The 21268-nt window shown below is 43.0% G+C and overlaps 8 protein-coding genes across 8 annotated transcripts; 5 read left to right on the top strand and 3 right to left on the bottom strand.

Moving 5' to 3' along the window:
* Window positions 1-354: 354 nt before the first annotated feature.
* On the top strand, window positions 355-1522 carry AK88_02900 (uncharacterized protein; the record flags this gene model as incomplete). The annotated part of the gene is made up of 6 exons (XM_012480523.1): window positions 355-394; window positions 609-659; window positions 779-852; window positions 1010-1075; window positions 1280-1338; window positions 1456-1522. 6 exons carry the CDS (start codon window positions 355-357, stop codon window positions 1520-1522), a joined length of 357 nt encoding a protein of 118 aa, XP_012335946.1.
* A 550-nt stretch (window positions 1523-2072) lies between these two features.
* AK88_02899 (uncharacterized protein) lies at window positions 2073-4050 on the top strand (the record flags this gene model as incomplete). Its single annotated transcript, XM_012480522.1, has 9 exons — window positions 2073-2145; window positions 2236-2285; window positions 2445-2510; window positions 2643-2681; window positions 3073-3142; window positions 3301-3428; window positions 3538-3590; window positions 3789-3861; window positions 3985-4050. The coding sequence occupies 9 exons, from the start codon at window positions 2073-2075 to the stop codon at window positions 4048-4050; spliced, it is 618 nt and encodes a 205-aa protein (XP_012335945.1).
* A 945-nt stretch (window positions 4051-4995) lies between these two features.
* AK88_02898 (uncharacterized protein) lies at window positions 4996-6414 on the top strand (the record flags this gene model as incomplete). The annotated part of the gene is made up of 7 exons (XM_012480521.1): window positions 4996-5158; window positions 5283-5338; window positions 5522-5575; window positions 5686-5739; window positions 5844-5925; window positions 6147-6254; window positions 6353-6414. 7 exons carry the CDS (start codon window positions 4996-4998, stop codon window positions 6412-6414), a joined length of 579 nt encoding a protein of 192 aa, XP_012335944.1.
* A 982-nt stretch (window positions 6415-7396) lies between these two features.
* On the bottom strand, window positions 7397-8470 carry AK88_02897 (uncharacterized protein; the record flags this gene model as incomplete). The annotated part of the gene is made up of 1 exon (XM_012480520.1): window positions 7397-8470. One exon carries the CDS (start codon window positions 8468-8470, stop codon window positions 7397-7399), a length of 1074 nt encoding a protein of 357 aa, XP_012335943.1.
* Window positions 8471-10895: 2425 nt separating this feature from the next.
* On the top strand, window positions 10896-12491 carry AK88_02896 (uncharacterized protein; the record flags this gene model as incomplete). The annotated part of the gene is made up of 3 exons (XM_012480519.1): window positions 10896-11956; window positions 12111-12207; window positions 12357-12491. 3 exons carry the CDS (start codon window positions 10896-10898, stop codon window positions 12489-12491), a joined length of 1293 nt encoding a protein of 430 aa, XP_012335942.1.
* A 234-nt stretch (window positions 12492-12725) lies between these two features.
* On the bottom strand, window positions 12726-14129 carry AK88_02895 (uncharacterized protein; the record flags this gene model as incomplete). The annotated part of the gene is made up of 1 exon (XM_012480518.1): window positions 12726-14129. The coding sequence occupies one exon, from the start codon at window positions 14127-14129 to the stop codon at window positions 12726-12728; it is 1404 nt and encodes a 467-aa protein (XP_012335941.1).
* A 1346-nt stretch (window positions 14130-15475) lies between these two features.
* Window positions 15476-17111, bottom strand: AK88_02894 (uncharacterized protein; the record flags this gene model as incomplete). The annotated part of the gene is made up of 2 exons (XM_012480517.1): window positions 15476-16209; window positions 16376-17111. 2 exons carry the CDS (start codon window positions 17109-17111, stop codon window positions 15476-15478), a joined length of 1470 nt encoding a protein of 489 aa, XP_012335940.1.
* A 2627-nt stretch (window positions 17112-19738) lies between these two features.
* On the top strand, window positions 19739-20904 carry AK88_02893 (uncharacterized protein; the record flags this gene model as incomplete). Its single annotated transcript, XM_012480516.1, has 5 exons — window positions 19739-19816; window positions 19942-20049; window positions 20321-20387; window positions 20647-20727; window positions 20837-20904. 5 exons carry the CDS (start codon window positions 19739-19741, stop codon window positions 20902-20904), a joined length of 402 nt encoding a protein of 133 aa, XP_012335939.1.
* Window positions 20905-21268: the final 364 nt, after the last annotated feature.

Here is a 21268-nt window from a genome sequence, read left to right as displayed (position 1 = left end):
CCTTTTTTTTTTTTTTTCTTTTTCGTTTTTTTTTTTTTTTTTGGACAACGTATAATCGCCCTACATTGGAGAAGGCGAAGTGTTTATTTCCGCCATCCCTTTTTACCGCAAAAAAGAACCCTGTGTGACGTTAACCCCTTATTGCGTTCATTTTTTGTGTGTGCATACTGGCGATGACGTGTTTTCGTCCGTACGTACATGTGAGGGGTGCGTGCGTCGCTTCAGCGCGGGTCCCCCACTAGGAGTCACGCCACCCCTCGTAGGTGTTTACTTACACTCATTCTTGCGGGTCCATGAGTGTACTTTGAACAAATCCAAACATTACATGAACAAGTCATAACTCTTTCCTTCCACATGAAATATTTGCCCTTTAACGATACAATTGTTCAAGGGGGTTAAAAACTCAGCCGTCCTAAGCAGCTGGCTAGCGGAGGGAACCCGCCTCCCTTCCGTTGACACTTGTTCTCGAGGGGTCCTCTGCGGAAAAATGGGTAGACTCTCCAGGGCGACCAACTCTGTTATGGTTACTCTTGCCACGCTGGTCGCTTTTGTTCCCTTCGCTCACTTATTAAAACAATGCGCCGCCTCTTTTTCACCCCTTCACACAGCCGACCAGACAAGCCTGAAACTACTGAAGATAAAAAGTTCCATCGCCATAGGTACGACCTCGCGCAGTTGTATAGGTTTTTTTGTTCACCTCTTTGAATGCGTCATTGCTGCCTTCTGGGCCCAGTTCACACCTCGTGCATTTCCCTTTTTTTTCAACTTCTTCACAAAGGTGAAACGAATTCCCCCATTGTGATCGACGGACAGGGGATGGAAAAAAAGTCCATGTCAGGGGAACGTAAAAGGGTACTCGCCGGGGGGACCGTGGTCCACGTAATGCGAACTTTGCTACTCCCCTTTACCGGGAGGGGTCATCTAAGAAGTGGCTATTTTGTTTCCTCTCCCATGGGGGATGCTCCGCACAATGATGATGCACTGGTGCCGTTTCCATTTGCCTCCGCAGAAGAGCTACAAAACCCGCGTCAAGTGGGACAAGGGGGAGACGGAGCGCCTAATTGCCGGGATAAACGTAGGAGAGGAGTGGTGACCAGCAGAGGAATAAGCATTAGATGAACATGAGGAAGAAGGGACCAGGAGTCCCGCTTTCAACCACTGCAGCGTCTCGTCCCCCGCCGCAAACGCACATATGGGCATTTAGACACGCACGTTTCTGTGTATACACGTTGGCACAACTATGCTGTCCCTTTTTTCTCTCTCCCCCCTGCCCCGATAGGAGTACGGAGTGTCCAACTGGCGCCAAATTATGGAAGCCTATTCATTTTCGGAGGGCAGGTTTGTGCAAACGAGAGTAGTGTGGAGTGGGTGCGAACGATGAACAGTTTTTTGTGCACCCCAGGCAGAGATGCATCCTCACCATCCGATTCCTCCTCCACCTGCCATTTTCCACAGAACTAATGTGAGCTTAAAAGATAAGTACAGAAATTTCAAGAAGGTGTTTATATTGGAGAAGGACTGAGTTGGTGATGATTGCAGTGGTCATCTGAACAGACCTGACACGCAACAGCGAGGTTAGGCCATTTTATATGCCTGCGTTGATACCGGCCCCCTCGCAACCATAAGGGTGTCCTTTTGTGTGTGGCTCCCCGATCTGGATTGTCTTTCGCACACATTATTTGTGAAACGTGTTAGTTATTTATTTACATATCCCACATGCGTGTAAATTTTACACGGAATGCAAGTCATGACTTGTTGGGCACTCCTCCCCTCCTTGACACGTCTGCATTTGTGCGAAACGGAAAAAAGGAAGGGAAACCCAAATTAATCAAATGGTTGCATGAGACTAGCATAACTGATGGTGCTATTCTTTTTCCCCGCGCGGTGGCAAACTCGGGAGAAATTTTTCCCTGTTGCATGTTGCTAGTGGTTTTTTTTTTTTTTTTTTTTTTTTTTTCCTCTACCTTTGCACATTCTCTTTTTTTTATTTTTTCAAACGCAAAGTGCAAAACTGTGCCAACCTCCTTAACCAACGAGCCAACCACAGAAATTAATATCCCCCGCCTGCAAAAATGCACAACTTGGAGATAAAGAAACACTCAAGGGTTGACTTGCTTCTCCTGAGGAGCTCTGACCTTCATTCTTGTACAGCACGAAAACTGTCTCTGGCGATATCGCATCGTTTTGTGCAGCTTTATTTGCTTTATTTATTTTTATTTTATTTTTTTTTTCCAGTTCGGAAGCTACAAAGGGATGTAGACGAAATGGGCCTCCTGTCTAGCACTGTAGGAAGCAACACCCACGAAACAAAGGGACTTTTTCCCAAAGCGCCTTCTCCATAAACTTCGTAAAACAGTGAAAGTAGCGCCTGGGGAGAGACCCCCCCTTTGCGTCATCCTCGAATTTTCATTATTCCCTTATTTTTGTGCATCCCCCTTTTTAAGGAGCAGCACCTGTCGGGAATTTTAACAACTTTAGACAACGTCGCGGACCAGGACAACACGCTATACGTAAGTGTAAATATGTGTATCATTTGAGTGTGTGTTTCGTACCATCAATTTAGTGAACCTTAATAGGAGGAAGATTACTCAATGGACGACACTGTCCTACCCAACATGCCCTGCTCGTTTTTCCCCCGTCAGTGCTTAACACAACAAGGTGAACTAATCGGGATGTTAAAGGTGGGGAGAGAAATGCTTTAATGCAGATTTTTTGTTTTTATCTGAACTGTTCATACTTTTTTTAAACAACATGGGAATGTACAGAATGGCGGCAAATTTGCAAAGTGTGAAAGAACACCTCAACAAAACTGTACTGTTGAAATTGAGGCAAATTTATACATTGCCGCATTTTTTTTTTTTTACGTTGTTTTTTAATGGGTAATACATATCTTCCGTTATATTATTTATCTTAAATTATTCGTTTTTTAATAATTAAAAATGTGGGGGAGTAGTTGCTAGTCAATTTATACAGCGGAATATTTTTTTTTTTTTTTTTCTCCTGCTTTCACCGCTACACCAGTCCAAATGACACATGCACCCCTTTCCACATTTCCCCTCTGTTCCTTCATAGATTGGTACAAAACGGCTGTACTTGTATAACGGGAAAGACTTACACTGCCGAAGCTGTGCGTGTTTATTAGGTAACAACATAAAGGACAATTCACCATGGCGACTTGAGCGAACACACCCTTGTAGGTGACATGCTCTCGCTTGCAGTGATCACACAGGTGTAGGTGCACACGTACCTACACATCTGCTTGTTTACCTGAGCTACCCACCCCTTTCCACCTGTTTTCAGATTTTTACATACAGAGGAACTTCCGGAAGAGGGGCCTTGGGCTTGTTAGTACGACTCTCACTCCTGGAGAAAAAAAAAGAAAAGAAAAAGTGAACGTGTTAATAATGGATGTGTTAATAAAGGAGAATGTACAAATAGGACAACTGCTTCCTCCCTATGTCCACCTACGCGGGAAGAACCCTGCAGGTGTCTGTCCCATTTAGTGACCCCCCTTTCGTGCTACTTCCCATTTTGTAGGAACTCTTTAACTTCATGTTGAGAGACAAGGCGATCTCTCCATCCAAATTATGGTAAGCATGAACGAGTGCGGTTTCCTCCGACTCGCCCCACCCGATTGAGACTTTGCTGTCTTTCTTTTTCACGTTGGTGAGTGTATTCCGTAAGTCCTCCCTTCAATTGGCTCCTTATGTGCCTATACACATCAACGCATGAACATGAGTGTGTTTTTTTTTTTTTTTTTTTTTTTTTTTTTCCCCTCGCGAACGCAGCTACGATAATCCATCCTACAAACTGCGGAACTTCTTGAAGAAGCATTTCTCCCCGTGCGCGCTGATAAAGCAGGTTCGGATGGATGACCCGTTTTGTGACCGCAGATTTGGGCCCTACAAGTATATGCATATGTTGGCCTATTTACATATATCTGCATATACGTATATATATTTTTTTTTTTTTTTTTCCACGAAGCCGAACAATTTTGTCATCTTTGCGGAGTACTTTGGCGAACCGGAAACGGCCCCATTTGAGCAATGAGCGTCGGTCAGGATAATATTTGGTACTGTCCCTTTCAGACACTGGTTAGGGAATGCACAAACGGGCACTTCGCCTTGCGGTCCCGTGGATTCATCGTGTAGAGTAGCCCGTTCCAACCAGTTCGCTCTAGGAAAACCCCTTGTCCAGAACTCTCCTTAGGGAGAGAGAAAAAAAAAAAAAAAAAAAAAAAACGCGCAAGACATATTAGACATCCCTTGTGGGCGTAGCGAGGACTCACATAGTGGTTATCCACCTGGTCTACATTCTTAGCTGTCGCCTAACCAGAGGAATTATGTAAATATTCCTCCTCTTTACATTTGACTGGAATGCATGCCATGCATTTCGTTCCTTTTTTTTTTTTTTTTTTTTTTGCCCCTCCATTGAAAACGTCTTGTTCTCATGTGCTTATCTGTGCTCGCCATTTGCACTGTTTCCTCACGAATGTGCAAACCGAGGAAACATGTAACCCGCGTTGAGCACAGGTGACATCCACTGGTCAGTGCGTGTTTGAGGTTGACCCAACATATGAGCACACCGTGGTCGGGCGAAATAATCGCGCCTAACTTTGTGAAGACTGTAAGATGGGGCCAAAGGGGAAAAATAATTCTGACTCTGCCAAGGCAGGCAATTTATCCACGCATGAGAAATTTGTGAGAAAAAAAAAAAAAAAAATATATATATATACAAACATATGTACACACAAATGTGTGTGTAGGCAATGCGCAAAACCCGAACAGCTGCGCCATGCAACGAATCTTTAGTCTCATTCTCGTGTAATGATCACTCTTTGGCCGCACCCAAAAAAAAGGACCAGCTAATCGATGAATACTATTCTGACTTGAAAGACGACCACAAAAAAAAAGAATCCCAGTCCAGGTGCACACGGGGAGACCACGTTTTTAAATCAGTGGAGAGGGACAAAGCTGACTACGCGGTTAAAAAAAAATGAAGGCAACATCCAGTTCATGGCAGACCTGCATTTATTCGGTCCATGAGTATGACACATCACACATGTCACCCCTACGTACACTGTTGACGTTGCCCCTCTTTCAACAGAGACTGGATGAGAATGAGGAACCTCCACCTTTCACCGACTTGGTTCCAAATGGTATCCCCCGCTTCTAACAGAAGTGCTTTTCGAAGCGGCACACCTGTCATCCCTTGTTTTGTAAACTTTTGATGCAGTTGTTTTACTCATCTTCACCATTTCCATATACAAACTTCCCTTCGAGCAGAGGCGAAATTCGGCACCGTGAAAATCACCAACCCCTTGCCCAAAGTAGAGCGGGTAACATTTTATCCCTAGTGTGGGAGGGCCGATGGGGAATGAAAAATGGGGCAACTGCAACTCCCTACAAGGAAAGATGACACCCACAGGGCACGGCACCACTCATGCGGCAGTGAATCCGAACTATGCAACATGACCTCTAATCTACACCCCGAGCAAATTAAAACAATTCATCCCTTTCAGCGAGACCAACTGAAGGAGGGCTACATGCAGTGGTTGACAACGGAGAAACTGATGGTAAGGCTAGTTTGTTCTTTGCCCAGTCGCTAATGAAGCAACACCATGTATCATTTCGCGGCATTGTCTAACTACTCCCCTTTTTTTTTCCCATGCCCTTCGCCAAAAAGAGGCCAAATGAAAGAAGACTAGAATACGAACAAATGCAGGAAAAATACTTAGAAGTAATAAACGGACCCTTGAAAAAAAAAAAAAATTGCATAATATAGCACCCACTGTGCTGTAAAGTGTGTGAACGCATGTCTCCCCATTCGCTTTCCCCGGTCAGACTTTAAAATTATCGGAAGATATAAAAAAGGATGTAAAGCTCGCGCGAGTGGTTAAGTCGCATTACCCTAGAGGAATAGTTGGTATATCTGAGCATTTTGTTTACATCATTTAATACGTAGAAGGTGTCAGCACAAATGGGGGGAAAAGGGAAAGGTCGCGGGTGCTGAACATCCTGAAATGTTCATACTGTTGATGGGTTTTGTATGCATGATCAAAGATGACTACGTCATAGTGGGTAACGCAAAATTGTGTACGGCAAAAATATAACCTTTTTTTTTTTTTTTTTCTTTTGCACGATAAGGCGTCGATTCCATATACAGTGAAAACACTGAGTTGTACAAGGACAAATATGAGGAGCTTAAAAATAGACAGGAAGTTCGGGAGAAAAGAATGAAAGAGCGTGGAGAAGGTATAGGCTTAAGTCTTTCCTTACACAAAATATTTTACATAGAAGCGCATTTGACCGTGCTTTCTCTTTGTTTATTTTTCGCCCTCTTTTTTCTTCAGCCCTGGAGCGGCAAAACAACAGGAATGGGAACTTCCTGGCGTTCCAAGAAGACAATATGTGAAGCGGCCGTAATGTGGCAGCTCAGAACTGATACGTTGAGGCTGCCTTGTGGTTTCTTTGTGGCTGCTTCTTCGCTACCTTTTTTTTTTTTTTTTTTTGGGAGCTAGCCAAACGGCAGTTTCGGCAAACATTCGAGGTTTTTTTACCTGAACAGTTCATGCACTTTTTTTAAGCATTACCAACTGCGTATGCGGAGCAGCAAAAACGCACACATCATTGCAGAAATGCTCGAGTAAAAAAAAAAAAAAAAATTAATTCGATAAATTGCACACTTTACAATTTACGCAGATTCTTGTGTTTTGATTCGTAACGGTGTAGCCAAAAGGGAAATCAAAAAGGTGTAAGAAGTGAAAAAGTTACGGCAAGGTGGAGGAGATAGACACAATATCACAAAGGAGTTAAAAAAAAAGAAATGCACATACGTATACGCATACACGGAGGTGTGCAGGCGAAATCGGAAATGGATGCGTTTGTCCACGCCCCTTGGGTGAAGCTAAAAGGTGAGTGTTCTCCCCATCCGCCTGCGCACGGTATTGTGGACGCGTCACAAAACAATTAGCGCGTCCAGCGGAACGCTTCTTCATCTGTGTTATTCAGTTTCATAAAAATTTCAAAACGCATTTTGACATAATCTTAAAAGGGCTTTCCCACGAAACAAACTTCTCTCGCCAAAATGGATCCACGTTGCACCGTACCTGTGTGCCCGGCCACACGCTCACTGTACACTCGCTAGGATTCAACATATCTGAGTGGTCTGTCCCCCCCATCAAAAGGGCAACCGCAACGCTCATAACCACTCATATCATAAATATATTTTGTGCTGAAAAAAACTTCTCGCCTCGGATGCCCCCTCAATTGGTTATTACTGTACAGGGTAACCTGGTTGTCAAGGGCAAGGCAGAATTCGGAAAGGATATCCTCCACGTCCCTTTGGATTGGTTGCGGAGAGTACTATATAACGGCGCTGATTATACTCCCACTGCTTATGCTCCCGCTTGGTAAGCCCCCGATGGGTACCCCCATGATTGGTAGGCCCCCATGTGGTGAGACCTAACTTGATATGGATCCGTATCGTCGGGTAACCTATTCTCTGCGTACGTGTTCAAGACGCCATTATAGCAAGCGTTAGTAGTTGCATTTCCGTAGGGGACTCTATTCAAATGTTGACTCTCCGCCCTTGCGAAAGGAACGTCGTTTCCATACAAGCTGGTGTTGTTGTTGGGCACTACCCACGGGGAAGTATACTGCCTTGTGTAGGTCTGGTCCATGCTGTTATCAACAAAGGTGCCATCGCTCAATGGCTGATTAGCTCCCAACCCTTGCGCATTACCATTTACACTTTTGACGCTGTAGTGGCTGTATGGAAGATGGTGAGGGGGGGCTTCAAACACTTTACTCTGTTGACTGGACAGAACAGGAGGAGGAGAATTTTCATCCTTTTGTATAATCGGAATGGTCACATGTTTTAATATATAGCCTTCTATCACTTGTGTTTTGTTCGATGGGCCATCATTATCTTGCGTGTGCTTGTGTGTAGCAACTTCTTGAATTAACTTTCCACCAACAGGTAATGCGGCGCCATGTCTCAAATCGTCATTCTTGTATGCCGGTGAGTTCCTTTCATACACCGTTTGTGTTTGTGTCTTCTTTTCACTTGACTTTGACTTGGCCAAGTCCATCCGCTTCTTCCTTTTGAGGTTGTTTATGTGCATGTAGTAAAACATGAGGAAATTAACGGTGGCAAATAATCGAACAATTAAAAACACTTTGCTAAACTCATCATCCATTACACTAGCAAACGAAGAATTTTTGTATTCGTATATTTCCACTAAAGATATGACGATCACTAGAAAGTAGGAGGTGTACATTAATCCGATGGAGGCCAAGGAGATGGACAGTATGGTTGTTATTAGCAGGAAGCAGAGCATGACATAGTCCATTTTGGACGAGAAGATGAACATGATTTCAAAGCTGTACAACCCGAAGTAGAAGAAGAAGCACACATAGAAGACCAGGCTAACTATGAAGCTCGAGCAGGGTTGTTTGTGGTTCTCCATTTTGTCGCGGGGGTGGCTCGTTCAAAACAATTGCAGGGATCCCGCGGTTCGCGTGGTTTGCTACTTGGCGAGTCACCTTCGTTGAGGGTGCAACTTAATTGGGTGCAGCTTAATTGGTTGTAAATTAATCCGATTTGGTGTAGCTTAATTTTTTCTTCGAATGGTACTTTGTTATTTGTTCTTTTAAAGTCGCTTTTTTTTTTAAATAATTTTTTTTTTTTTTTGCCTTTTTTTTGTGTCCTTTTTTGCTTCTCTTCAATCGGCCTCCTTCACGACCAGTTTTAACCCCGCGGTTGGCGCAACGTCCAGGCAGTTTTTGAGCCGTTCCGCAAAAGTGAGCAGGCGGGGAGAACAAACGCGCTCAAAAGTGAAGAAGTGAAGGGGGAAAATGGGGAAGCAACAAAAAAGCGAATGAAAACAATTAAGTACAAATAAAAGAAATCTGAAACAAACTGGAACAAACTGAAAGAACATAAAAGCAACACAGAACAAACAAAGCAAGAAAAATGAACATAATTCACCATGTCAGTTTCGATTTTTTCGCTTGTCTCGCGTTCGACATGTAGTCGCCCTTTCGGGCTTTTTCAGACCCTTTGAGTTGCCCACGCGATGTGGACACTTTTGCGCGGCCCCCCTCCACATGTGCACAACTGCATGAACTGTTCATACTTTTTTGGCATGCAAACATGCATGTTCAGAAAAAGTGTCTAAAAATGTATGAACAGTTCACAAAAAGAAAAAAAAAAAAAAAAAAAAAAAAAAAATTCGAAATGGCTACTTCAGTTATGTCATCAAGGATAATTGTACACACTTGTTCCAATGACTCAAAAAAAAAAAAAAAAATCTCATATGGTTATGACGCATATCTACATGGTCGAGTTAGACACCTCGATTGGTCGGTTTTTCTCGCGAATAATGCTTTCCTTAAAATTGGCTAACATTGGCCCATTTTTTTTTTTTTTTTTTTTTTTTTTGACATTATAAATGTACCCCTCTTCTCTTTCAAGTACAAATGGCACATTATGCGTGAAGTGATGAGAAAGGATACCAAATGGGACATATGAAACAGTACAGTTGCGATCAAATTAAATGGAGGTGTTTTTTCCCCCCCCTTGGGCAGATCGTCGCTACGCAAAATGCGCATGTTGCCCCTTTAACACATGTCTTTGGGGGGTATATCATAATAATGGCATCTCCGCCATTCGTGGGAAACCCTTTTCCGTATGCATACATGCGCAGGTACATTTGCACAGCATATGTTTTTATTAATATATTCTTTTTTCCCCTCATTTGACGCTGTTGTTCCTCGTAGAACCTTTGCATGTTTATAAAAGTGGCAAAAGAGTACTTGTGTTGGATCATGCCACATGGAACACTCCACTTTGCTTCGCAGGTTAAGTGCGAATTTAATACTTTGCAGTCGAGGGGTAATGACAACACGCTTACGCATCCTTCACGTAGCGCTTACCTCCTTTCAAAGGTTCCTCTTTGCCGGTGATCTTCTCCATTTGGGACTTTTCTTAAATTTGCGTAATATTTATTGTGTGCCATTTTTTAACCCTTGCACATTATGGGCGTTTTTCAAAAGAGCAGAACGAGAACGAGAACAACAAAAAAAATAAAATAAAAGCATACCTTTTTCATGAACGTATATCAAAAAAAAAACATGCAAAGTTCATTTGCCATCAAATTAAAAGGGAATATTTACACCTATGGCAATGAATCTTCCAAATGGCAGAACTAATCTCCGAAAAGTGGAGATTTGACGGTGCACGGGGCGCGAAATGTATGCATACAAAATGTACAGGGTTGTATGAATATATATTCGCTGCGTGTGGGTTCGTAGTTTTACCCCTAATGTAGAAATTTTTTAAACGGACAAAGAGTACTACTCATACTGTTTACCGTTCAATTTGTAAATGCAAAAAATAAAACTTGGCTATATGAATTTACCTTGGCACATGAATATTACTTAGCCATACAAAAAGGCACGGCAAAATTGAACGCATTGGGCAACGCCTGTGAGGGTGGGAAAGACCGTTCCTCCGCTTTCGCTGCCCCATTTTTTGAGCTACGGGTCCCGCGCACATATTTACGATGCCAACGTAAAATGCGGTAATTTTAAAATGGTGATGTAGAACAAAAAGGCAGAAAAAAAAAAATAATTATTATAAAAAAAAAAAAAAAAAAGAGCGAACGAGCTCATATACTGACTGCTCACATTTGCGTGGTGACAATCGCGAAACTGGCAGCAGTCCCCAATTTATAAACTCAACCGGCCTTATTTTATTTATAAAAAAAAAAAAAAAGGAAAACGTACAACGGGAAGCACATGCGCCTCTAACTCCAAGATGCGGTGCCCGAACGCTTAACGTCATAATATAATGCTCAGTAATCAATAACACCAACTTCACATTTACGAAGAATGAGCAAAGAGGACGTTTCCCCAAAACTGAAAAAGGTCAGAAAAGATGGCTTCAAATGTAGCGGGGGGACGAAGAAGAATCAGGATGGTAAGAGTGGCGGCAAAAAAAAAAAGAAACCCTTTAAGAAGCATAAAAATAAGGAGGCAAAACAGGTGGGGGTAGTATCGCAGTCTTATGGTAAATGTCTGAACAGCAAGGGGGAGATGCGTCGTGCAGACCAACCCTGCCCAGAATTCAATTTCGCGAAGAAGGAAGAAGCAGCGGAGGGAAGACGCCCACCAATAACCAACAAAATGGCTATTAAAAGATCCAAGTCAGATTTTGTCACTCCTGTCTTGAAGAAAATAAACATAAATAAAAAGTTATGCAAAAAGAAGAATCATGAAGGGAAGGCCCAAGAGGGGAAGAACGAGTCACCCCCCCAACACACTCCAAATGGAAATCCTTCACCAAAGAATGTCGCTAACCGAGGCAACTACCCATGTGAAGCCAGCAGTCCGTTCTCCTATCGAACTGATGGCGACCATCCAACCGATAGGGCCTTCTTCCCTGATCCATACGAAAGCCATTATGGAGAAAAGAAAAAACAAAAATACAAGAAGAAAAAAAAAATCCAACAAGACCCAGAAGAAATAGTGAATTCGTCCCTGTTCAGATACATTAATGAGTACATGTACACGAACAGAAGCGACATTGTGCAACAGAAGTTGAAGGAAACAAACAATATTTTCAACATTTACCATTCGGGGTATAGAAATCAGAAGAATAAATGGCCCCAAAATCCCGTTAATGTAATAATAAGACATTTAAAAAAAAATTTTACAAAAAAAAGTAAAATAGCAGATTTGGGATGCGGAGAAGCAGAAATAGCCCAGGCATTGGACGGCTGGTCCGTGACTTCCTATGATTTAATTCAGCTCAATGAGCACGTCACTGTGTGTAACATAACGGAGTTGCCGCTCCCAAACAATTCCCACGATTGCTTCGTTCTGTGCCTAAGTCTCATGAACACGGATTGGCCGAAAGTTATATTTGAGGCACGGCGGTGTCTTAAAAAGAGGTTAAATTATGTGCACTGAGGTGTTGCCACTTTAGCAGCCGTTTTTGCAGCCAGTTTTTGTTGCCTCCCTTTGTGGTTTGCCTATCACCCCTTTGGCAGCTCTCTCCATGTTTTCTTTAAATATATATATGTTTTTTTTTTTACTTTTCCGCAGCGCAACCCTAATAATAGCCGACGTGGTGAGCAGGTTTACGAACTACAAGGCGTTCATGAAGTTTATGAAGAACGTCGGGTTTACCATCACCAACAAAGTAGGCCTTTCTTACCTGCACCACCGCGTGGAGAAGTGGCCGATTGGGCCTATGCGCACATTTGGTTGATGGGCGAAATTGGCCGTTTGTGCAATTTGGCTAGCTGAACAGCGAAAATACATATTTTTTTTTTTTTTTTGCCCGTTCAGGTAAATTTGGACGATTTTTTTTATGTGCTATTTTTTGAGAATAATAAAAAGGACGACGCTTCCTACGCAGTGAATGACAAGAGAATTAGGAAGGTTTCCAAGTTATTGGCTCCCTGTGTTTACAAGAGGAGGTAACCTTTTTTGAAGTAGCGGAAAGTTGCAAATTAAGTGGTCGGTTGTGTGTGTGCACGCGAAGAGGGGGGAAATAAAAAAAGGCGGCCTGGCTCGCCTCACAAACGCAGACAAAAAAAAAAAAAAAAAAAGAATAAGAAGAGGAAGAGGAAGACGCAGAGGACTAAGCAAACGAAGCAGTCCACCACTTACAGAAAAACACACTGCGGTGTAACTGCGCGGAAGAGGCGCAACAAACTAAATGAGCCCGAATTGTTTGAACAACTGATGAATTGTCATAATTTTTTTTTCCGGGGAAAATCGACTTTTGTACTCCACAGTGACGTCCTGAAAGGTCATGTAGAGCTTATTGGACAGAATAGCATTCGGTGTATCCATATAGTTATAAAAATCTGGGGGGAGCTTTATCTTTTTTTGCTCGCTGTTCAGGTTTATTATAATTCGGTTGGGGACTCCTATCAAGTCGCAATTTTTCAGCTTCCGTGACAGGTGTAAATCTGTGTCGTCGTAGTATATGTCAACGTTGCTGTTTTTAAACGTGTTGTAGAGCCACAGCGTGAGGACGTACTCGACGTCGTTGCTGTTGAGGGGGGCCTTCGTGGCGTTGGACACGTTCATCGCCTCTGCCGCGTCGGTCACTTTGGCCATTTTCACAATTTTCGCAACTTTGGCCGCGCAGTACTTACTCCTCTGATTGGTCTGAATGAGGTAGACAGAGAAGGGCGCGATCTGCTCAGGCAGCCGAATACCCTCGTCATCGTAAAAGGAGTCGACCAAAAAGTACAGCAGTCTGTAAATGCCAATTCCGTAGGAACCCATAAGAATATTATTTTTTTCATTCCGTTTGTTTAAGTATTTTATGCCCAATTTCTTGGAGTAGTAATCTCCTAATTTAAAAATGTGTGCAGCTTCTTTATACTTGCCATCTCGGCAGAGCACTTGAAATTCGTGACTTTCCAGTGCATTCATTTTATCCACTTTCCTTTTTTTTGTAACCTTAAATGGCAACTTCAAATCGGAAAATACTTTTTCATAACATTCTTTATATGCTTCATAAGTTTCACTCAGACAAATGTCACTGCTGTGAAAGGAGTAGCCATCCTTCATCAAAAACTCTTTACTTTTGAACAGCGTTTTTTCTAACCTCTTTTCATTTCTGAATTTATAATTAAACTGATGGATTAGCAAAGGAAGTGATTTGGCTGGTATGTTTTCATTGTACACTTGGTTGATTAATGAGATTGCCTGTTCTTCACATGTGGGGCTCAGGATAAGTCCATCATCTTCCATTTTTTTTTTCGTCATTACAGATTCATTAACCTTGTTGATGTCCCCTTTTTGCTGCTTTTGTTTGTACACATATAAAAATTCATCGCTATACAGTTTTGAGCGGTCTGAAATATTCCACCATTTCTTGGCTTGCAGAATGGACATAAAAAGACAATGCGAATTGACTCTCTTCAAGTGGCTGTTCAGAAAGTTTATGAGCTTTTCGATTGACTTATATCCAAGGGGAAGGAAGTTATACAAGCCATTAACATCTTTTATATAGTTTGCTCTTTGTAACAATTCGCTTGCTTTGTCTCCGTTCTTCTTATCGGTATCGTTACAGATTCTGTTGAAAATATATTCAGAACCCATGCATGAGTGGTTGTTCCTTGTGTACACACCTGCACGGTTCGCTCTTCCCTTGCCTCTATTTAAGGGTACTTGAGGTAAGAATGCCCCTTTTCCTATGTGCACTGTCAGCACTGCACGGAGGTAATTCGCTATGTGCAGGAGCAGAACAAATGAACAGAACATCATATGCACAAGGTGTGTCGGCTCCTCGCAACTCGAAAACCGCTAAGGGACCCACCTTTGGAGACTTGGTGCCACGCGCAAAAAGTCCCATGCGTCCATACGCCCAACAGGTGGGAAACACAAAAAAGGCAAGTTATCCTTATCACACGGCTCATCAGTTGCTATTTCGCATTGTATATCGCCGAATGGGGGGTATGACACTTCTGTGGTGTGTTTGCTAGCCGAAGTGGAAGTGCCACCTCGCAACTACCGCAAAGTCAGGAGAGCAAAATAAAACAAAAAAAATCGCATCCCCTAACGGTTAAGCGAACCTTCTTTCACACGCCATTGTGCATCTCGAAGCGGGACAACCTCAGCAGTTCTCCTCCCTTTTTTGTATATTTATATGTACATTTGTTTATTCTTTTGTTTGGTTGGTTTTTTCCCACTTTGGTCTGTCAATCTGGGTGGAACGGTATAAAACGGAGCTAGAGCCCCACTGGCGGGTAATTAAACAAAATGGTGACAATTATTTAATTCAAAATGGTCCTTGAAAGGGCCGGGTAGGTAGTTCTCTTGCGAGAAAAGTGCAGCTACGCAAAATTCATCACAAGAAAAAATAAAAAAAATAAAAAAAGGGGAGGCCTACTTATTTTTTTTAGCTTGCATACGAGGTACATTGTGGAGGGGGGCAGTAATAAAACAAAAAAAAAAAAAAAAAAAAATTAAACGTTACACATGGACGAACTAGTAATTGGCAGTAGAATGGGCGCCAAAAGAAGAATAAAATAAAAACATATATTGTATACATATATGTGTGTACGTATGTGAAAATATGACACATATATACACACAGGCAGGAGACGTACAAATGGCTGCGATTTTATGTTCGCGGACAAGCCCCTCTCTTTCATAACCCTGGCCATCACCACCCTGTTTGACGTGCCCAAATGGCGAATCTAACCGTCTGAGCACGATCAGCAGATTTTGAAGCCACGGTAAATGCTACACATGTGTGTGTGGGGGGGGTGAGAAATAACTAAAGAGGTCATATTGATACCTGAATTTTCACAACACAAAGGGGCAGGGGCTATACTCCCCACAAGGACAGGTTCATCATTGGCAGCATGGCTGAACTGGGAACGTCTTCATCTGACACTGAAACAGCTTTACTCACCGCTACATGCAGCTAGAAAGGGCGCCTCTCACAACATGTAGCTGACGTTCCTCCTCAAAGCCTTAGCGTTGGCTCTTAGGGGAGCGGTGTTAAAAGTGACAAAGTCCTTTTCCATATACTCATCGACAAGCATTAGCGAAGCGGAATTGCCACACCTATAACAATAATTAGGAGCACTAAAGATTGTAACCACCTTGTCATTGTGCATCCATAAGAATCCGTCCTGCACAAGCTGGTGAGCCCTACATATACAGCTCAGCTTATTCTGCCGAAGAAACGCATTCGTCCTCTCTTCACTAAACACCACACCGGCACCTCTAGGAGATGCTTTCCATCCTTCAATGATACCATCTTCAGGTCCCGAAGGGTCACTCCAAAGCAAATCACAAATAGGACCATCCTGTGGGATTTCTTTAAATCGATCTAAGTCGTTTATTTGATTAATGGTGTGCAAGTAGGGAGATATTCCTCCATGGTCACAGAAAATTTGGTTGCTAATGATGGCTGTGAGGGGCAGGTAATCGAAGGCGTCCGTTATGTACTTCCACGCATTGTAGTCTCCATTGTATTTCCTCATGCACTCATCGTAGAACCCGTAAACCTTGGTTATTTGCCTGCTCTCGTGGTTTCCCCTTAGGATGGTCACTCTGGTGGGGTACTTTATCTTGAGGCAAGCCACCAGGCAGAAACACTCGCATGAGTAGTACCCCCTGTCGACATAGTCGCCCAGGAAGAGGTAGTTCACGTCCGGCGGGAATCCTCCTGCGAGGGGGGGCGTGGCGGAATGCATCAAACAGGGCGTTTGTGGTACACACAGGAGTGGGGATGGTTGTACGCACCTCTCCTAGCACACCTCGTCATTAATTACTAATTACAAGGTGGGTGCGGGGGGATTGATTAAGTCCTTCCCTCCTCACCGTGCACTTACCTATGTGGAACAGCTCCAGGAGATCGTAAAACTGGCCATGGATGTCTCCCGCTACGGTCACGGGGACGCTGACCTGCACACAGTTGGGCTCCTCCTTCAGGATGTCCCTGAGCAGTGTGCACATGAGCTTGACTTCCTCGATGTGAAGCAGCTCGCACTTTAACAATTTGTTAATCCATTCGTCTACATTGTGCGAAACTTTTGTTGAGCATGCGGCGGGCGGACAATTCGCTTCAATCTGCATGAGCTCTTCAAAGCGCGCGTCATTTTTTGTGCACTTGTCATTCGCCTGGTCATCATCGTTGCTTACGAGAAAATCGTAAAATTCTTTGCTTATAAGTAGATTATTTTGACATTGTTTAATTTTCTTGTTGTATTCATTCTCCGAAATGACTTCCTCATCACTCAGCTCCTTAACAGACAAATTCTCGTACGTTGTGTAATTATCTTCATTAATGAATGTTTCGCAGGTTGAAACTTGTACTCCTTCATCGTTTGACAATTTTTTTTTTTTTTCTAACTGTTCATAATTTTTCTCCCCTTTTTGCCTGACCTGTTCAGGCGAATGGGTCTTCTTTTCGCTTCGTTTTTCCTGTTTTTTTTTTTCCATATATGAGTTGTCGTTTTGGCTGTTTCGGTTATTTTGGCTGCTTTCGTTCGGACCTTTGGACTTACCTTTCGAGTTCAGGGCGTCGCGGAGTTGGCAGTCTGGACTGGGACCAAGGCAGTTGCTCATCGTTCAGCGCGCGAGGTCTTTGTCGAGGGCGCTGTTGCAGTGGACTGTCGATAAGGTTATCGGGTTGTGTTTATTTATTTTGTTACGTTTGCTTGTTCGTTTCGCCTTTTTTTTTTTTTTTTTTTTTTTCCTTTTTCCCTCCTTCGTCTGATCGGAACACGTCTCAGAGGGGGGGAATGTCCACTCGGCGCGAGTTCTGTGCGTGCTTCTTCGCCCTGGCTCGATTAGTCTATGTAACGCGTTAGCGTAATTTTGGCTTACTCAATTTTCGCAGTTTTGTTTAATGGGCTGTTCGCATAAATTCGCTAATGAGCACTGGGCACAAAAAATTTGCATGCCCAATTGGTACGAATTCGCGCAAGAACATTTCGCATGAATTTTTTTTTTTTTTTTGGCAGCTTTTTATCACTCCCTATTTGTGATGGGAATTCGCTCACTGGCAACTGCGCATCGTTTTTCGTGTGTCTCTTTCTCTTATTACAACAAAAAAAAAAAAAAAAAAAAAGGGGGGAGGAGGGCAACGAAAAAAACTTTGCCTTTAACGCTCTGTTATAGCCTTTAACATGTGCGCCTGAAATACGTCGGTCCGTCTGTCTATCCGCACGCACAACGCGTGTGTACGTATGTGTGCATGCAGTTGGCGGTGGTGTGTAGGAAAGCTGGTAATATTGCGAATTCTGGGAGGATTACGCGATTGCTAAAACACCTTGTGGGGGGAATATGCCAGCTGTACTTTTTTTGTAAACAGCATCGCGAAGATTGCCACAAAAATGACGCATAAGATGGTGAAGACACAAATTTTGCAGCACGCGGGGACCACTAAAAAAATTAATCACAACATATATCAGTACGCATTATAACAAAGCCGAGCTGGCACATATGCATACCACTTACAACCTCGAAATTGGGAAATGACACAAAAAAACACTTGCAGCACAGTTCATTTAATTTTGTTAAGGGCATACACCACTGTAGACATGAAAGGGGTGTGTACATATGTGTTCATAAGGAGAGTATAAAAATTAGAGAATTACGCCTTTTTTGGCTTATCCTTTTGGTGGGGACATTAAATTATATGCAGTCGGCAAAGCGATGAAGTTCGATTAGCAGTTAATTAGTGGAGGGTGGATGGAAAGATAAAATAAAATAAAATAAATTGTGCCATTAGGAGGTGGCTACGAGCAGGCTGGTGATGAAACAAACGGGAAGCAAAACGGCGTAGTGGGAAGCAACTTTCCGCTTAATTACGCTGTACAACAGGTACGCAACTGTTTGACGACGCAAAAAATCGCCTGCACACCGTAGGAGGGGGAAAAAAAAAACAAATATTCCACATAAACCACCGCAAAGCAATGCAAAGCAACGCAATGCAACGAAAGGCAAATAAACTAACGCGGGGAAAAAGCAAAACAATGCGGACTCGGTGGAAAACTATTGGCGAGGCGCTTTAAGCAGAATATAAGGAGACACATTCAAAATTTATATAAAAAAAAAGTGGGGAAATAAATGCGCATGAAAGGCTTCGTTGGGTTTACATAGGTGGACGTACAAGTGTGGCATAAACCCGCGAGGGCGTTCATATTTTCTCATGTATGCATTGCGGATGTCCTCTTTTTGAAGTGGCCGCACATAAGGTCCTTTGCGCACATATATGTATAAATACGTATATACACATACGTACACGCATGCGTGGAACTTTGTTCGAACAGTGGCCCGCGAATGGGGGGGAGCCTTGTAGTACCTGCGAATCGTTCAATAAGCGGGACAGAAAGGGGGGTCACAATGGGAAATCGGCGGAACCAGCGAGGCGAGCAAAAAAAAAAAAAAAAAAAAACAAAAAAGGGTGTCATGAAAAAAGTTGCAAAAAGCGAGACGTTATTTGTGCGTGCTTTTTTTATCCCCAAGAGAACGACACAGGAGAGAGTCGTACACATATAAATCAGCTGAACGACACGTTGCTGCTCTTGTATTAGAATAAAAAAAAAAAAATCCCCAAATGCAGATTTGCCAATTTTGCGATTTACATTTTGGCATGTGTAATTTTTGAGGAATACGGACTGGTGGAAAAAGTAGTGTAATACCCAACTTAAATTCTTTTTTTTTTTTTTTTTTTTTTTTTGTCCTCATTGTCAAATTTAAAAACACGTACTGGAAAACTTCCCTCACGTTGATACCGCATGACGTGGAAAGGTGCCCTGCTATGTGGCGCCCTGTGACGTGTTTGACCGTTTCACCAAAGTTGGTTGGATGGCCTCGTTAAAGGTGATCTTCTATTCTATGTGTAGTGATCCGTTAAACATAAAGGAGAACAAAAAGGAGCACTTTTCAGGGGAACACCTGAATGTTGTGATATTATAGCTGCCGTTTTTAAAGAACAACAAGGTGAACACCCAAGCTCGTGAAGGAGAACGTGTAACCCGTTCCCCCATGTATAAACATACAAGCGAAGATAAAAAAAAAAAATGAATAAATAAAATAAAATAAAACGAAACAAAATAAGGCAAAATAAATTTTATGACCTGACCACGCACACGGCAACACTGATTTACACATGCGTAGGGCGCCGGTACCCGAAACGGCCCTGAAAACGACACAGCAACAGAACGGTTGATTTCTCGTTTCGAAAAATGAACAGATTGAGGCATCGATTGGGAAAGGTGAATGGTCCAAACCTGGCGGGAATAACTCGCAGGTTCACTTTCACGGTAGGTCAAACAAAGAAAGAGCTACTACTAGGGGGCACTGAACAGCCAATCTCCCGAGGACCAAGCCAAACGAGAACAGGACTCATATAAACATTTTTTTCTGCACCCCACAACCCTTCCTGCAGGAAATAAAAAAAATTGATGATTATCTCGAGAAAGTGAAATCGGGAAAGCTGGTGGTGGCGCAGTTCGGAGCATCCTGGTGTGCGCCCTGCAAGAAGATGAAGCCAATTGTAAGGATTGAGAGGGACTGCATGCGCGGGCTGTCTTCATGACAGATGGGGAGAAAAAGAAGACATGCACTTATTGTAACCCGTGCGAGTGAGCATATTGTTTCCTTCCCATTCCTCCACTTGTAAACCCTGTTTTTGTGCCCCTTTTTTTTTTTTTTTTTTTTTTTTTTTTGTGAAGCCGTATGCACACTTTAGTGCCTTGTATATTCCTTCATGCGTGTTTTTATGCACAGAGTCAATCCTACGTGCAAACATTCCTCACCTTTAATAGGTAAAGAAACTGGGGGAAGACAACGAAGAAGTCGAATCGATGTACGTGGACATTGATGAGCTCCCAGGTAGGGACAAGAGTAGAATCGCAAAGAGCTGAGGAGGGAATAACTATTTTACCTCTTCATCCCAAGGGGTGCAAGCATCTTTGCAGACTCTCCGATGGGTGTTGCTGATTCTGGTGATGCTGGCCAGGCAGGACGAATCAGCACACCCGTTGAGCAGAACGTGACGGTGACAATTGTGCAGAGTTACTGCACCCTCGTCTTTCCACCTCGTCGCTTCACAAAGGAAAATCTTCACCGATTTCGCCCCCCCCCCCCTTAGAGCTCGGAGAAAGCGAAGACATAAACGAACTGCCAACCATTCTGCTGCGAAAAAATGGAAAATACCTCGACAAAATAATTGGTACGTTTTGATCATATATGTGTGCATAAGGTGGGGTGAAGCGGCTGCGTTTATCTTCATCTTGTGCTTTTTTTTTTTTTTTTTTTTTTTTTTTTTTTTGCCCACCCAGGCATGAATGAAGAGCAGCTACTACACGCAGTGAATACGCACAAGGCTCCGAAGGAGGGGGACACCTGACGTGCTGGGAAGCATAATGATGTAGGGAGAAGCCCCCTTGTGGAGCACGACGCTAAACATGAGAGGGCCTTCTTCACATTACGCATCACATTGTGTGTTCATTCGATCAGTGATCGCCTGTGGAAGGCATTTGGTTGGACATGCTGTACCCAATGAGCTGTGTTGAGGCAGCACGTTCAGGGATGGTTGTTGAGTTAGAAGTGGTGAGCAAAAAAAGTGGGAGGTAGCGAAATGGATGAAAGGGGAAACGCATGCGACGGGCACCAAGTATTCTTGCCAAGTGTGTACAGATGGCCTTTTTTTTTTTTTTTTTTTTTTTTTTTTTTTCACGCGTACCAACCGACCGCGACATGTTTGTAAGTTC

Source organism: Plasmodium fragile (genome assembly GCF_000956335.1).
Source record: "Plasmodium fragile strain nilgiri unplaced genomic scaffold supercont1.30, whole genome shotgun sequence".
Classification (NCBI taxonomy): Eukaryota; Apicomplexa; class Aconoidasida; order Haemosporida; family Plasmodiidae; genus Plasmodium; species Plasmodium fragile.
Note: the sequence above shows the minus strand (reverse complement) of the source record. Positions and strands in the feature narration are given on the sequence as shown.